General features: G+C 64.0%; 2 protein-coding genes across 4 annotated transcripts; one reads left to right on the forward strand and one right to left on the reverse strand.

The window, feature by feature from the left end:
* Positions 1 to 1,552: 1,552 nt before the first annotated feature.
* ASB6 (ankyrin repeat and SOCS box containing 6) lies at positions 1,553 to 8,200 on the forward strand. 2 transcript variants are annotated; one of them, XM_045573622.1, is made up of 7 exons: positions 1,553 to 1,747; positions 3,572 to 3,753; positions 4,676 to 4,782; positions 4,875 to 4,983; positions 5,354 to 5,440; positions 5,551 to 6,251; positions 6,293 to 8,200. In XM_045573622.1, exons 1-6 carry the CDS (start codon positions 1,635 to 1,637, stop codon positions 6,216 to 6,218), a joined length of 1,266 nt encoding a protein of 421 aa, XP_045429578.1. In that variant the 5' UTR covers positions 1,553 to 1,634; the 3' UTR covers positions 6,219 to 6,251; positions 6,293 to 8,200. The 2 variants fall into 2 exon arrangements, with proteins under 2 accessions (XP_045429578.1, XP_036272019.1); XM_036416126.2 differs by having other exon boundaries at positions 5,551 to 8,200.
* On the reverse strand, positions 7,471 to 12,664 carry NTMT1 (N-terminal Xaa-Pro-Lys N-methyltransferase 1). 2 transcript variants are annotated; one of them, XM_036416127.2, is made up of 5 exons: positions 12,514 to 12,664; positions 10,705 to 10,791; positions 9,272 to 9,476; positions 8,424 to 8,676; positions 7,471 to 7,727 (listed from the first exon to the last, which is right to left on the reverse strand). In XM_036416127.2, exons 2-5 carry the CDS (start codon positions 10,770 to 10,772, stop codon positions 7,471 to 7,473), a joined length of 783 nt encoding a protein of 260 aa, XP_036272020.1. In that variant the 5' UTR covers positions 10,773 to 10,791; positions 12,514 to 12,664. The 2 variants fall into 2 exon arrangements, with proteins under 2 accessions (XP_036272020.1, XP_045429586.1); XM_045573630.1 differs by lacking the exon at positions 10,705 to 10,791 and having other exon boundaries at positions 12,514 to 12,652.
* Positions 12,665 to 14,710: the final 2,046 nt, after the last annotated feature.

A 14,710-nucleotide genomic window follows, 5' to 3' on the forward strand; every position in this document is an offset into this window, starting at 1 on the left:
TGGGCACAGTCATTGCGGTTTGCTCGTTGGCAGTGCCCTCTAGTGGCTCCAAGGCGGACAGAGCCGAGGGCCTCCCTCTTCCAGGCGAGGAAACAGGCCCAGAGCCCACAGGGGTCCCGCCTGGCATCGTTCATGACAACGGATTTATTTATTTGTTTGTTTGTTTTAAATATATTTTATTGATTTTTTTACAGAGAGGGAGGGATAGGGATAGAGAGTTAGAAACATCGATGAGAGAGAATCATCGGTCAGCTGCCTCCTGCATACCCCCCACTGGGGATGTGCCTGCAACCAAGGTACATGCCCTGGACCGGAATCGAACCTGGGACCCTTCAGTCCGCAGGCCGGCGCTCTATCCACTGAGCCACACGGGTTAGGGCGACAACAGCTTTAATGGTGTCCCCCGGAGAGATGTGCTCAAGTTCTAGCCTCTGGGACCTGGGACCCGGACCTTCTTTGAAAAAAGGGGTTTTGTCAATGTAATTAAGTTAAGAAGAGGTGGTGCTGGGCTGGGGGGGGGGGGGGGCGAGAGGGGAGGGGAGCCTAAATCCGATGGCTGGCGTGGTTTAGGAAGGAGCAGATGTGGACAGAGACACAGACATACGCAGGAGGGCCCGGTGAAGAGAGAGGTCGGCAGAGGTGGGAAGGATGTAGCCACAAGCCCGGGAATGCGAGGGGCAGCCAGGAGCCTTCCCTGCAGCCCGGAGGGCGCGTGGTGCCCAGGCCCCCCCTCTCGCTCTTCAGGCCATGCAAGGGGAGGGAACCAGGCGTGTGGTGTGCTTGACAAGGGAGGGTTCCTAGTTTGGCATTTGATCCGCACAACCACCTCGGAAATGTGCCAGCAACAGCCGCGAACAGCTGTCCAGCCCGCTGCACGCGCCCCCGTCCGCAGAGCTGCACGGGGCATGCTCCGGACGGGTGTTCTTGTGAACTCTGTTCTACTCTTGGGGGAGGCTTATTCTGCCCATCTTAAATGTTTAACCATAAAACTCATCGGAGTCCCCCAGCTGGTTTGGCTCAATGGATAGAGCGTCAGTCTGCGGACTGAAAGGTCCAAGGTTCGATTCCAGCCAAGGGCACAGGCCTGGGTTGCGAGCTTGATCCCCAGTAGGGGGCGTGCAAGAGGCAGCCAATCATTGATGTTTCTCTCTCCCTCTCCCTTCCTCTCTAAAATCAATAAAATAAAATAAAAATAAAACACATCGGATTAAATATGACTCTAAACAGACTTTCCTCTCCTCGACAACTCCTGTCTCTGGCAGGTGCGGGGCGGGAGACTCCCAAGCCCCCCAGGTGGGGGGGAGGGCGGCGGAGGCCACGGCTGGGGCCCGCACCCCCCTTCACAGCAGAACCCCCCCTCCCCCCCTGTGGGCTCGAGGTTGGGGGTTCAAACACTTGGCCCAAAGGAGGACGCCTAACCCTCGCATAGCGGTCCCAGGGCCCAGGCTCGGGCGCCGGCTGGAGCCCCGGGAGGCGCTGCGCTCCTCCGGGCCGCAGGGGGCGCCGTCGCCATCCCTCACTTCCGGGGCGACGCGGACCGGAAGTCAGGCAGCACTTCCGGCGCGGAGCAGCGGAGCGGCGGCGGACGGGGCGCGGGGCTGGACGGCACCGGCGAGGCCAGGCCCGGCGCCGCGATGCCCTTCCTGCACGGCTTCCGCAGGATCATCTTCGAGTACCAGCCGCTGGTGGACGCCATCCTGGGCTCCCTGGGCGTGCAGGACCCCGAGCGCCAGGCGCCGCCGGAGGGGTGAGTGTGTGTGTGTGTGTGTGTGTGTGTGTGTGCCCGCCCGGCCGCACCCGATGGCGGAGGAGCAGGCGGCCTCGGGGGCCCATGCTCATCCGGGCGCCGTGAAGCTGTGCGCGGACCCGGCAGAGGGTGCGGCGGCCCCCAGTGCCAGCGGCCCCGCCTTCCTGTGCCCATCGCGGAGGAGGGCTGGCCCTGGGCGCAGCTGGCTCCGGAGGAGGGCGCGGGGGTGGGGGGCAGTGGAATGCCCCTGTGGGGAGCCGGCCCTGTTCGTGGGGTCCGGGGCCGCTCCCGGAGGCGGCCTGGCACCCCTGGGCACTGGCTCTCTAGGGTGTTGGGGTCCTGCCCAGGCGGTGAGGATGGAGCCTTGACCCCAGCAGTGGGAGGGGTGCAGAGGGTGAGACTGGGGGAGCGGGCAGCGGGGAGCTTGTGGGGAAAGCCCTGGTGGCCTGAGCGGCCAGGTGCTGGGGTCACAGAATGGGGGTGCGTGTGAAGTCTGGGTGCACCCTGCCAAGGGGAGACGGGGAGGCGATGGCCCCGAGGGAGAGCAGGAGGGAGGGCTGCCGCCTGCCCTGGGACAGTCAGGGTCTGAGGGAGGAGGCCAGGGTCTGAGGGAGGAGGCCGGGGTCTGAGGGAGGAGGCCGGGGTCTGAGGGAGGAGGCCGGGGTCTGAGGGAGGAGGCCGGGGTTTGAGGGAGGAGGCGGGGTCTGAGGGAGGAGGCCGGGGTGTGAGGGAGGAGGCCGGTGTGTGAGGGAGGAAGCCGGGGTCTGAGGGAGGAGGCCGGTGTGTGAGGGAGGAGGGTGGGGTCTGAGGGAGGAGGCGGGGTCTGAGGGAGGAGGCGGGGTCTGAGGGAGGAGGCCGGTGTGTGAGGGAGGAGGCCGGTGCGTGAGGGACGAGGCCGGGGTCTGAGGGAGGAGGCCGGGGTCTGAGGGAGGCGGCCGGGGTCCGAGGGAGGAGGCCGGTGCGTGAGGGAGGAGGCCGGGGTCTGAGGGAGGAGGCCGGGGTCTGAGGGAGGAGGCCGGGGCGTGAGGGAGGAGGCCGGGGTCTGAGGGAGGCGGCCGGGGCTGAGGGAGGAGGCCGGGTCTGAGGGAGGCGGCCGGGTCTGAGGGAGGCGGCCGGGGTCTGAGGAAGGAGGCCGGGGTCTGAGGGAGGAGGCGGGGTCTGAGGGAGGAGGCCGGTGCGTGAGGGAGGAGGCCGGGGTCTGAGGGGGGAGGCGGGGTCTGAGGGAGGAGGCGGGGTCTGAGGGTGTCTGAGGGAGGAGGCGGGGTCTGAGGGAGGAGGCGGGGTCTGAGGGTGTCTGGGAGGAGGCGGGGTCTGAGGGAGGAGGCGGGGTCTGAGGGAGGAGGCGGGGTCTGAGGGAGGAGGCGGGGTCTGAGGGAGGAGGCCGGGGTCTGAGGGAGGAGGCCGGTGCGTGAGGGAGGAGGCCGGGGTCTGAGGGAGGAGGCCGGGGTCTGAGGGAGGCGGCCGGGGTCTGAGGGAGGAGGCCGGTGCGTGAGGGAGGAGGCCAGGGTCTGAGGGAGGAGGCCGGGTCTGAGGGAGGAGGCGGGGTCTGAGGGAGGAGGCGGGGTCTGAGGGAGGAGGCGGGGTCTGAGGGAGGAGGCGGGGTCTGAGGAGGGAGGAGGCGGGGTCTGAGGGAGGAGGCGGGGTCTGCTCCTGGCCACGGGTCCCCTCCGCCCCAGCAGCCGGTGTGAGGCTCGGACCCAGGCAGGACCAGGTTCTCTGCGCCTGGGAAGGAGCTGAGACACAGCAGGGTCTGTCCCGGGGGGAAGGGCGGTGCCGGACGCCGGACCCCAATCCGCTGCCCCCCTCACTGCCCGCTCCTGCCAGGCCCGGGTACGTGCCCAGCGAGGAGAGCCGGCTGCTGGTGCTCACGGAGCTGCTGGAGAGGAAGGCCCACTCCCCGTTCTACCAGGAAGGCGTGAGCAACGCGCTGCTCAAGATGGCCGAGCTGGGGCTCACCCAGGCGGCCGACGTCCTCCTGCGCAACGGCGCCAACCTGCACTTCGAAGGTCAGGGCCCGGGGCGGCGCTGGGCGGCCGGCCGCTGGGCTCGCTGTTCTCTGAGCAGCTCCGTCGCTGGCTCGTTTTGAGGGTGACGGTGAGGAGCCCGCACTGGGCGGCCCCCCAGCCCGCGGGGTCCGGTGCCTGAGCGCCCGGGCCCGGAGCAGGCTCGGCGGGGCTCCCGTGGCTGACGGAGCAGCCTTCCCGCTCGGCTAACTCCCTGCACGCTCAGGTGACACGCCGCCGCTGCCAGCCCTGTGCCCGGCGCTGGGGAAGGTCATTTCCTGCCGCTTAGTCTGAGCCGTCTTGCATTTTCGTTCATCCCGAGGAAGAGGGGGACACTGGGCCTTGGTCACCGCAGCGCTGTGTGGGCTTCTAGCCTGTAGGGTGGGGGAGGCCTCGGGAGGCGACAGCCCTTTCCTTTCCTCTGGCTTTTCACCCAGGAGGGCAGGGTCAGCCTGAGACGCGTGGGGCCGGCTTGTGCCCACATGGAAGTCGTCTTTGCGCTCACATGGGACATGGCCAGGCATGGCTCCTCTCCCCTCGGGGGTGCCGGGGGCGGGAGGAGAGGGGGTGTTCTGAAATCAGGCGCCTGGAGACCCGGCATTGAGGACATGGCTGCCAGGCTTGAGGAGCGGGCACTGGGTATCCTCCCAGTAACCCTGTGGGCAGCCTGGCAGAGGAGGTGCCCTGTGGTGTGGTCCCCTTTAAGCAGAGGAAGCCGAAGCCCAAACAGATTAGTGGGTGCTGTACCCACCACAGCACCCCGGACCCGAAACTAGGTCCCACCGGAGCCTGAGGCACCCAGTGAGGACAGCTGTGTCTGACCCTCCGGTGACAGCAGCCGGGGCCGTCGGGGGCGGGGGTGCCGGGACTGGGATTCTGGAGAACGCGCTGACAGGCAGGACTGACGAGCTGGCTGTGCCCTCAGACCCGGTCACCTACTACACGGCCCTGCACATCGCGGTCCTGCGAAACCAGCCGGACATGGTGGAGCTGCTGGTGCGCCACGGGGCCGACATCAACCGCAGGGACCGGGTGAGCCGGGCGGCCTGCTCTGGGGGGGAGAGGGGGGGTCCGTAGGGGCGTGAGCAGCGCCCAGGCCAACCGGCTGTGCCTTCCTGGCTCAGATCCACGAGAGCAGCCCCCTGGACCTGGCCAGCGAGGAGCCGGAGCGCCTGCCCTGCCTGCAGCGCCTGCTGGACCTGGGGGCAGACGTCAACGCAGCTGACAAGCATGGTGGGTGCCTCCTCTGGGTGCCCAGGGTGACGGGGGCGGGCTGGTGCAGCCCCGGGAGTGCAGTCCGCCCACGCCAGCCCCCTGACGGCTGCCTGAGGGGGGCCCCGGGAGCCCGTGCTCAGCTTCTCGGGGAACCGTCCTCCTGTTGGGGGAGACCCAGCCAGGTCTCTGGTAGCGTCCCAGGGTCCAGAAAAATCCTCCTCTGCTCTGGTGTGTGGCTGGAAAGAATGACCAGGAGGCGGTCACCCTCAGCCCTCGCCGAGAGGCCAGTCCTTTTCCAAGGTCATTTTCTGATCTGAGCGTCTGTCTCCCTCCTCCTGGGGCTGCCCTCCCTCGGCTCATGGCCTCCTCCCCCACTCGCCCTCCTCAGGGAAGACTGCTCTGCTCCACGCACTGGCCAGCAGCGACGGCGTGCAGATCCACAACACCGAGAACATCCGGCTGCTGCTGGAGGGAGGTGAGGCTCTCCCCGCTGCCCCTGCCTCCCCTCCCCGGGTCTGCAGGGCTTGCGGCTCTCCCGCCCCATGAAGGGCTCCTCCATCTCCATCCTCCCTGCTGGCTCTCCAGGGGCAGACGTGAAGTCGACCACCAAAGACGGGGACACGGTGTTCACCTGCATCATCTTCCTGCTCGGGGAGACGGTGGGCGGGGACAAAGAGGAAGCCCGGATGATCAACCGCTTCTGCTTCCAAGTCACGCAGCTGCTGCTGGCCCACGGGGCCGACCCCAGCGAGTGCCCCGCCCACGAGTCGCTCACGCACGTCTGCCTCAAGAGCTTCCAAGTGCACTTCCCCCTCCTGCGCTTCCTGCTCGAGTCCGGGGCCGCCTACAACTGCTCCCTCCACGGAGCGTCCTGCTGGTCCGGCTTCCACGCCGTCTTCGACCGGCTCTGCTCACACCCGGGCTGCGCCGAGGACGAGAGCCACGGGGACCTCCTGCGCAAGGCCGAGACCGTCCTGGACCTCATGGTGACCAACTCCCAGAAGCTGCAGCTGCCGGAGAACTTTGCCATCCATCCCGTGGGCAGCCTGGCGGAGAAGATCCGGGCCCTCCACTCCTCCCTGAGGCAGCTGGAGAGCTGCCCCCCGCCCCTCAAGCACCTGTGTCGCGTCCACATCCGGCTCCACCTGCAGCCGTGGCCCGTGGATGTGAAGGTGCAAGCGCTGCCTCTGCCCGACAGGCTGAAGTGGTACCTCCGTAGCGAGCACTGCAGCCCCGTGGAGGCGGACATCTGACCGCTCCGGGCCGAAGGGACAGGTCTGGGCCCCTCAGCCAGCCCGCTGGTGGACTGAAGTCCCGGCGGGGCCGTGGGGAACCTTAGGTCCTGCCTGTCAGAAGGCGCAGGTGGTACAAGGAGAGCTGCCAGCTGCGGTCATTCCTGTGGGAAAGGCTGTGTCTTTCAGGGAGACGGCCCCCATCCCTTTGACAGTGACCCAGTTCTCAACCACAGGGAAAATGACAGGCTTTGGTTTGGGACACGCGTGGAGGGACTGGAGGGCATTCCTGAGCCAGGACTCCTGAGAGCTGCACGGACAGAGCTGGAGCAGAGGAGCTGGGTGGGCCTTTGCGGGTGCAGCCCAGGGAGGCTTTTGCTCCCCAAAGGGCTCTGGGCTGGGGAGGAAGCCGAGCTGCTTCCTGCTGGCGTCACAGCTCCAGCCTGGCCACCTGGGCACAGGGCTGTGCCAAACCCAGGTCGTGGGGACTGTGCCCTCTGCTAAAAAGCAATCATGCATGACTGGGGACGTTCCACAATGTCTCATCTGAGGGCGAAAGCTGAAGGCTGCTCGCCTAGTGCCGAGCCTTTAGAGCTGTCACGTTGGTCCTTGTGAATTGTGTAAATGCCTCAGAGATAAGCTAAGGCAACTAAATGGCATATTTATATTACCTAATTAAACTGACTTGGCCTTGAAAGGCCCTTGGTAACATTTCTGCCCCCCACTTCAGGATGAGGGGCCCCCCAGCGTCCTGGAAGAGGGGGTCAGTATGGCACCTGTCCCATAAAAAAAGCACTCCAGACCCGTGGGGCCTTGCAACACAAGGGCTCACCCTTTTATTTTTGACTGAAAACGTCCGCCGAAGAGGAACCGCAAGGCACGGCCAAGAGTGAGTCGTGACCTCTCCCGGCCGCGGGCCCCTGTGACCACGTCAGGGACACCGGGCCGTCACCAGTGAGGACTCGGGATGTGAACTGCCACCCGCTGCGGGGACAGCGGCCAGCCTCCCGGAGGTGTCCATGCAGTCAGGCTCTCTTGAGCAGGGAATCTCCACTTCGGATGGGTCACTGCGCCCCACAGACCTCACTGCCCGGTCCGCACGCGGCAGCGGAGCCAGGCGCCTGCCTCGCCGCCCATGGCTGGCTCCTCCGTGGGGCCTATGTCAGAAAGAGCCTGTACAGCAGGGGTGGCAGGCGGGTCCGTTTACTGGCCTCACTCTGCTCCTGGAGCCCCCAGCACGGGCCTGCCTCCGGGCCCTCTGCCCCGCGCCTGCTCATCTCAGGGCCAAGCTGTAGACGTGGTAGATCTCGTCGGGGAGGTTCTCCTGCCGCTCCTGGGCCAGGAGGCTGAGGCCGGCGCTGCGGACGATGCCGTGGACCACCTGCAGGTCCCGGCACACGCTGCTGTCCACGTCGTCCAGGATCACGCCCTCCTGGGCCATGTTGTCCTTGATGACGATGATGCCGTTGGGGCGCAGGCCGCGCTGGCAGCGCCGCAGGAACTCGGCCAGGTGGCGGTCGGTCAGATGGCCTGGAAGGCAGAGGCGGGAACGGCTGGTGTGGGCACGCTCCTCTGGCGGCTCCGCTCAGCCACTGCGTGTTCCACTATGTACTTTCTGGTGGACACACAGGCCACACTGCCCTCAGCAGTCCTGGGGGTCACTGCAGCCCATTGTGTGAAAGAGACGGGCTGCCATGACATGTGCAGCGGGGATTCCGCCCTGACCAGTGACCAGGCCACGCCGGCACCCCCCCCACATGCCCCCCACCCTCCTAGGCCTGGGCCAGGGCGGTGTGCCTACAGTAAAACTCCAGGCAGGCTCTGGGACCATAAAATACAGGGCCAGATGCAGTAGGTCCAGCAGGGCGGTGCTGCCTGCCTGGGAGGGTGGCTGACTGCTGGAACAGTGGCTGCTTGAGGCCAGCAGCCTGGGGAGCACCCTGGGTGTGCCGGTAGGCAGAGAGGGCCAATAGCAGGGACAGCAAAAGCTTCAACTTCTCTTATAAAACTACCCATATTCTAAGTCAGTTAATTGGACATTAAATTTTTTCAAGAAAAAGCCGCCTCCCCAATGGGTCACAGCAGGTGCTGAGTTAAACAGAACATGGAAAGAGATGTACTTCTAAGGCAGCGTGCCCGCGGTCCGGGGCACGGGGGCTGCCCGCCTGGTGCTGCAGGAGCGGCGGCTCCAGCCGTGGGGACTCGGTCTGGGACGCGGACGCTCACCTATCACCCACTGGATCCAGATGACGTCGTAGGCGCTGGGCTCCGGGCTGAAGTCCTGGAGGCCGCAGCAGAAGTAGTTCCTCACCCTCTTGCCCTCCTCGCCCAGGTAGGTCTTCGCTTTAGCCAGGAAGTCCTCCGTCACGTCCACCATGTCCACCGCCCGGAAGAGCGGCAGGAGCAGCCGCTTGGTGATCCTGCCGATGCCGGCGCCGCAGTCCAGGGCGCAGGAGGTCCCCGTCTGGTTGGGGCCTTCCTACAACAGGACGGGCGTCAGGGCGGCTGGGAAGCCAGAGGGACCGTCCTGCCCTGGGCCCTTCCTCCGGAGCCTGAGGGACTCCTGTAGCCTGGACGGGGTGAGCCTGAGTGTTCTGGGCCAGGTTCCTAACAGGAAAGCAGCTCCCTCTCTGAGGAGCCGACCTGAGCAGGTGCATTCATTTCACCTTAAAGTGACAGCACAGAGAACAGGAAGAATTCAGCCCGTGAAAGGCCAGAGAGGCCAATCGGTGACACAGGATTGGAACAAACTTGGGACGATGACAACCAGAGCGGCCTGCTAGCTAGCAAAGGGGGGCAGGAGAGGCAGTGGGGGTGACCAGGACAGCCAACACCCACAGCCCAAATGCCCACAAACATGGCCAGAGAGCCAAGGTTCGTGCCGGGGAAATGGGACAATTTACAGGGAGACACGACCCCCTGCATAACAGCCAGCGCCCATCGGGTCACCGTGAGGCACAGCCCACAGCCAGCCGCTGCCCTCCGGCCTGGGTGCAGACGGGCACACTGCAGGCCCTGAGCGGCAGTCAGGTGGCGCCAGCACACGCTCCGGAGAGCACCCCAGGCCTGCCTACCCTCAGGAACCTCTGCAGGAACTTCCGGGAGCTGCTGATGTCGATGCTGGAGATGTGGCCGTACCCCCCGAGCATGCCGTCCACCGTGGGCGGGATGTCCTTCCAGTACGTCTTGGCCTTAGAGTAGAACTGCTTCTCGTCTTCGATCACCTCGCTCGTCATGCTGTCTCCACCCGCGGCTGCTCGGACTCCACAGCGGCACTTCCTGCGCAAACATGGAGTGTGTCAGCCAGGTGGCGGGCCGGCTCCCGGCTTGGCTGGTCAGTCCCGCCTGACGCAGGGGGATGTCCAGTGCCCCCATCTGCTACCCCTCAGCGGGGGACAGTGCCCGCCGCCTCCTGCGTTCAGGTCATTTTACAAAGCGAACTTCACATGTTCTAGCTGCTGAGGCTTGTCAGCATCAAGCCCGACCCCCCGAGAGCCGGCAGCCCAAAGGAGACCACGAGGACTCTCCCCGAGCCGGAAAGTGCCCTGGACCTCAAGGCTGGAGGCGTCCTTTCTGAATGGCGGACGGCGGCAGCCGAGAGGCGACACCAATGTATCACTGGCTTCTCTGAATCCCACGTGCGATTCAGCAAAACACACACTTCCCGTTAAGCCAACAGAATGAATCAGAGATCAAACACGTGCCTGGCTCTACTCTCCCAGTCTGCCTGCAGGCCCTCCGGGTGTGAGCTTCCCAGGGCAGGGTCATTCTTTCAACACCACTAGCCCCGCACCTGCTACAGGTGGGTGTTTGCTAACTGGTTGTTGAATGAATCAAAGAATGAGCTTTGTGCGGCTGCAGCCCGTTTCCCCTTTTAAGAAAGCCCCCCATAAAAACCCAACCACTCAAAACCGGTAACACTGAAGGCCATTACCGACAATAGAATCACGTGCTTTACCAAGCGCCTTCTAACATGATTCCTTTAAATGTCAGGGTCCCCTGAATAATCCAATTTACAAGAATTCCACTTACAGGCACCAGCCAGGGGAGACCATCTGGGCCAGGAAATGGCAACTATAACTTCGCCATTTGTTCTAAGAGCTGATTCATTAGCAAACGAGACCCCCGGTGTGGGCGGGGGTCCCTAGGGGTCAGAGGGAGCGGGGTTGTCAATCAAAGAGCAGGAGGCCCTCCCTCACTCTGCCCAGATCACAGTGAGGAGCTTGGACACTACAGAGACAGGGCCGGGGCCAGCCTGGCTCCCGGGAGGGGCAGAGAAGCCCTCTGCTCACACTGAGCTTGTGCTCCTCGGCCCGAGCGTGCACCTGCCCAGCCTTCACGGTCCTCGGCCACCTTCTCCCCCACCAAGGTGTTGAGGGAACACCTGGCTAGCTGCCCAGCTCCTCTCCCGGGAGCCCCAGAAGAGAATGCTGGGAACTGTCACTGCAGCGCAGGCAGAGCCCTCAGCCCCAGTCTCTGGGAGAAGCAGGCCAGAGCCGTCTGTTACCTCCTCCTGCGCGCAGCCTGCGGGACGGGGCCGGCTCTCCTCGGATCTGTGTGTCTGCAGCTGGACATACGAGAATGGCAGGATGCTCTATGAAAAACAAAGGGAAGGAGGGAGGAAGAAAAGAAAAGCAGGGGGAAATGTTAACCAACAAAGGCTCCGGTGAGATCAAGTGATCCAGGCCTGCCTGCCGGCTCTGCTGTTCGGGCTGTGGAAGCTCAGACACTTCACCTGGCACCGCAATTCATCTATCAAACAGGAGCAGCAGCACGGACTGCAAAAGCGTCAAGTGGCCCTGGCAAGCGTGGCACAGTGGTCAGAGCTGTCCCGTACACTACAAGGTGGCGGGGACTCTCCCTGAGCCAGAGGGTGCTGTGGGATCTCAGGCTGGGGGAACCCTTTCTGAATGGTGGGCAGGGCAGCAGCCAGGGGTTCGATTCCCGGTCAGGGCACGTAATTGGGTTGTGGGTTCGTTTGCTGCCCAGGGCACACACAGGGAGGCAGCTGAATGATGCGCCTCTCTCTCTCTCTCTCTCTCTCTCTCTCTCTCTCTCTCTCTCTCAAATCAATACATTTTTTAAAAATGGATAAAGTGCCGAAACTGGTTTGGCTCAGTGGATAGTGCTGGCCTGCAAACTGAAGGGTCACAGGTTCGATTCCAGTCAAGGGCATGTACCTTGGTTGCGGGCACATCCCCAGTAGGAGGTGTGCAGGAAGCAGCTGATTGATGGCTCTCTCTCATCGATGTTTCTAACTCTCTGTCCCCCTCTCTTCCTCTCTGTAAAAAATCAATAAACTATATATTTTTAAAAATGGATAAAGTGACCCATACAGTGCCAGGCACATGCTATCTCCAGGTTCCAAATCTCTGTCAAATGAGATTCCCGTCAGTTATCTCTGCCCATCGTGCCGATCAGAGAAAAATGCACTGAAGTGCCCGTACACTAGTGCTGGACACACCTGGGTTATTACTGTTGGGCAGCCTCAGCTGAGACTGGGGGGAGAGGGGAGGAAGCACAGAAAGACTGCAGAGACACTGGAGATGCTATCTGAGACTGTGGCTTCTGGCCTCCGTTCTAAAGCATTCCGCATGTACCCCTAATTCTGCCACAGCCCCAGTGCAGCCAGAAAACTGTCCCCCTGAAGGGGTGATGTGCCTTAAACACACTGCAAACCCGGAACAGAGGCCTATCCTCCCAGGGCCTCATCCCATCGCCCTGGGCAGCGATCCTACGTCCAGGCCTCCCGCACCCTGGCCCAGGGCCTCCGACACCCCTGACTACACAGCCGATTCTCTGGTCCCAGGGACCCCAGTTTACAGGCAGCAAAGCCTGGCCTCTGACACGACGGCCTCATGCCTGTTCCATGGGAGTTGCTGTCACAGTTCTCCTTGGACGCAGCCCCAGAGCTGGCCTTTCCTCGAACACGCTGACCTTGGCTCCAAGGTCTCTGGGCAGCGAACCTGTCAGGCCAGAACCTGTGCCCGCTCCGAACTGAGCTCTGCGCTGAGGCCTGGCACCCACCTCCTCACCCCGGTTCCGCGCGGGGGGGACTGAGACTCAGAGCAGGAAGGGGGCTTGCTGCGGCCCGGGGACCGGCGTGGGGACCCCGGCTCTGGGGACCCCGGCCTTCCGCCCTTACCCCCGCCCGTGGCCCGGTCCGGCCCAGACCTCCCCGGAGCGCGCACGTGGGACCGGGGCTGTCGCACGCGGGTCATGTGACGAGCCGGGACCTTGGGGCGCCAGGCCGTTGGGGGCCGGGGCCTCCCCTCTCCCGGTGGCCGCCGCCCCCGCTCCGCCTCGTGCTACTCACCCCGGGACGGCTCCCGGGACCGAGAGAAGAGGGAGGGGAAGGCGAGGGCGGCGGCGGCAGCGCAGACCCGGAGGCACAACCGCCCGATCACATCCAGCCCGACCGACACCGCGGCGCGCGCTGCCTTTGTCCGCCCGCGTCACTTCCGGGGCCGGGACGGGGGCGGGGCCGGGATGGCTCCGCCCCGCCACCGGCTGGTCCGCCCCATCTACCGGCTGGCTCCGCCCCGCCCCGCCCCGGCTAGCCCCGCCCCGCCCCGCCCCGCTCCGATGGCTCCGCCCCATCTACCAGCTGGCTCCGCCCCGCCACGGCTAGCCCCGCCCCGCCCCGCTCCGATGGCTCCGCCCCATCTACCGGCTGGCTCCGCCTCGCCTCCGGATCGCCCCGCCCCTCCCCGGCTAGCCCCGGCCCTCCACCGGCTGGCCCCGCCCCGCCACCGGCTAGCCCCGCCCCGCGGGCGCCGACCTCACCGACTAGCGCAGAGCCCGCCCTCTCCCGCCCACGGGTCCGTTTGGAGGGAGTAAGGCTGGACTGGGAAAACTAGCGTCCTGTGGCTTTTCCGCTGGGTCACAGAGCGGCCATAAAAGCCTTATCCTCAAACCCCACCCAGAACAATTCGCTTCTTAAAATAATATACAGCCCTGCCGGTGTTGCTCAGTGGATAGAGCACTGGCCTGCGGACTGAAGGGTCCCAGGTTCCAATCCGGTCTAGGGCATGTACCTTGGTTGCAGGCACATCCCCAAGAGGGGGTGTGCAGGAGGCAGCTGACGGATTGTTTCTGTCATCGATGTTTCTAACTCTCCCTCTCCCTTCCTCTCTGTAAATAATCAACATATATAAAATAATATACAGATCCAAAAAGGAAAGAAGAAAAAAAGGAAACACCCTTGGCAGTGCCACGGGGCAGCCACCCCAAATAAGCAGAATAAGCCCAGGAAGCTTCCATTCCAAAGAGATTGCCGCCCCCACGTTCCCCCCGGAAAACAAATGCTTCCAGCGCTCTGGGCTTCGGTCTGTGGGATAGTGCACGTCTAGCCTTGGGTTTGGCGCCTGTTACAGTGGCAGTATGTTACAGTGGCAGTACTCTTCCTGAGTCCATTTCCCAACCTGCCCTCCTGGCCTTCAGCTGCCAGTCCCTTCCTCGGGGGGCTGCGTACCTCGAGGTGTTGCTTTACGTGCGTTTACTGTAATGAAGTGAAAACGATATGGGGGTGCTGGAAACACCACCGGTAGAACCCCCACATCTGTTTATGTCCGTATTACTTGGCATCCTCTCTAGCGTACCCCAGGTCAGACGTGGGTCCCCTCCCACGCTCCATTTTCCCGGGGAACGCCCATCTTATTGGGGGGCAGCTCTGAGGTTAGCTGTTTTAGGGGTGCCTAGAGATCCTCCCTTTCCTTCCTGTCAGCAGGAGAGGAAGTCCTTACCCTACACCCGGACTCCAGGTCCGGCCAGCCCCCTGACCTCAAAGCCTCCTGCGTTTCTGAATTCCCAAACCTGGAATCGGTGTTGACAGCACGCAAGGTTGGAGGGCCTTGGACTTCATCCAGTCAGCCTGATGCTCCTCACCCACTTTTAAAAATCTCACTTTAAAATAAGTGAAAATGCATACTGCCTTCCCTCCTCAGTATTCTGCCTTCCAAGGAGGCGTGCCCTCCCGCCCGGGCTGGGGAGTGTTTGCAGAGACAGAATACACGGTCGGCGATGCTTCCCCCAGGCAGACGCCTGGTAATTTATTACAAAGTTGTTGTTTTTTCATGTTCAAATTGTAAGATAACGCCAAGCCAGTGAAATCACTGGTCCAGATTCCCCTTGTCCCTCACTCCAATTTCCCAAACCGAGCGTTTACCCTCTCGTCCACCTTCCCAGGGAGTCTGACGGAGGACCCTCGCCTGGCACCGCGCAGCGCAGAGGCCGGGCATGGGCTCCCGCTGAGTCTCCCGGCGCCCAGGCCGCTGCCCTGGTGCTGCCAGCCTCCCCCGGAGGTTCCGCTGAGCCACAGGCCCCAACCGGACCCCCTGGGCCTCCCGGACCTGGAGGGGGCAGCTGAGCGCTGGCCCTCCGTCCCTGGGGGGCCTGGCTGCCCTGGTCAGGAGTCCCCCCCCTGTGACCTCAGCCCTGGCGGCCTGAGCACCGAGCCCCGCCCTCCGCCCCGGCCTCGCTGCCGCCGCTCCGCACGGGCGGGTGAGGCGGGT

The sequence above is a fragment of the Pipistrellus kuhlii genome, unplaced genomic scaffold (assembly GCF_014108245.1).
Source record: "Pipistrellus kuhlii isolate mPipKuh1 unplaced genomic scaffold, mPipKuh1.p scaffold_m20_p_53, whole genome shotgun sequence".
Taxonomy (NCBI): Eukaryota; Metazoa; Chordata; class Mammalia; order Chiroptera; family Vespertilionidae; genus Pipistrellus; species Pipistrellus kuhlii.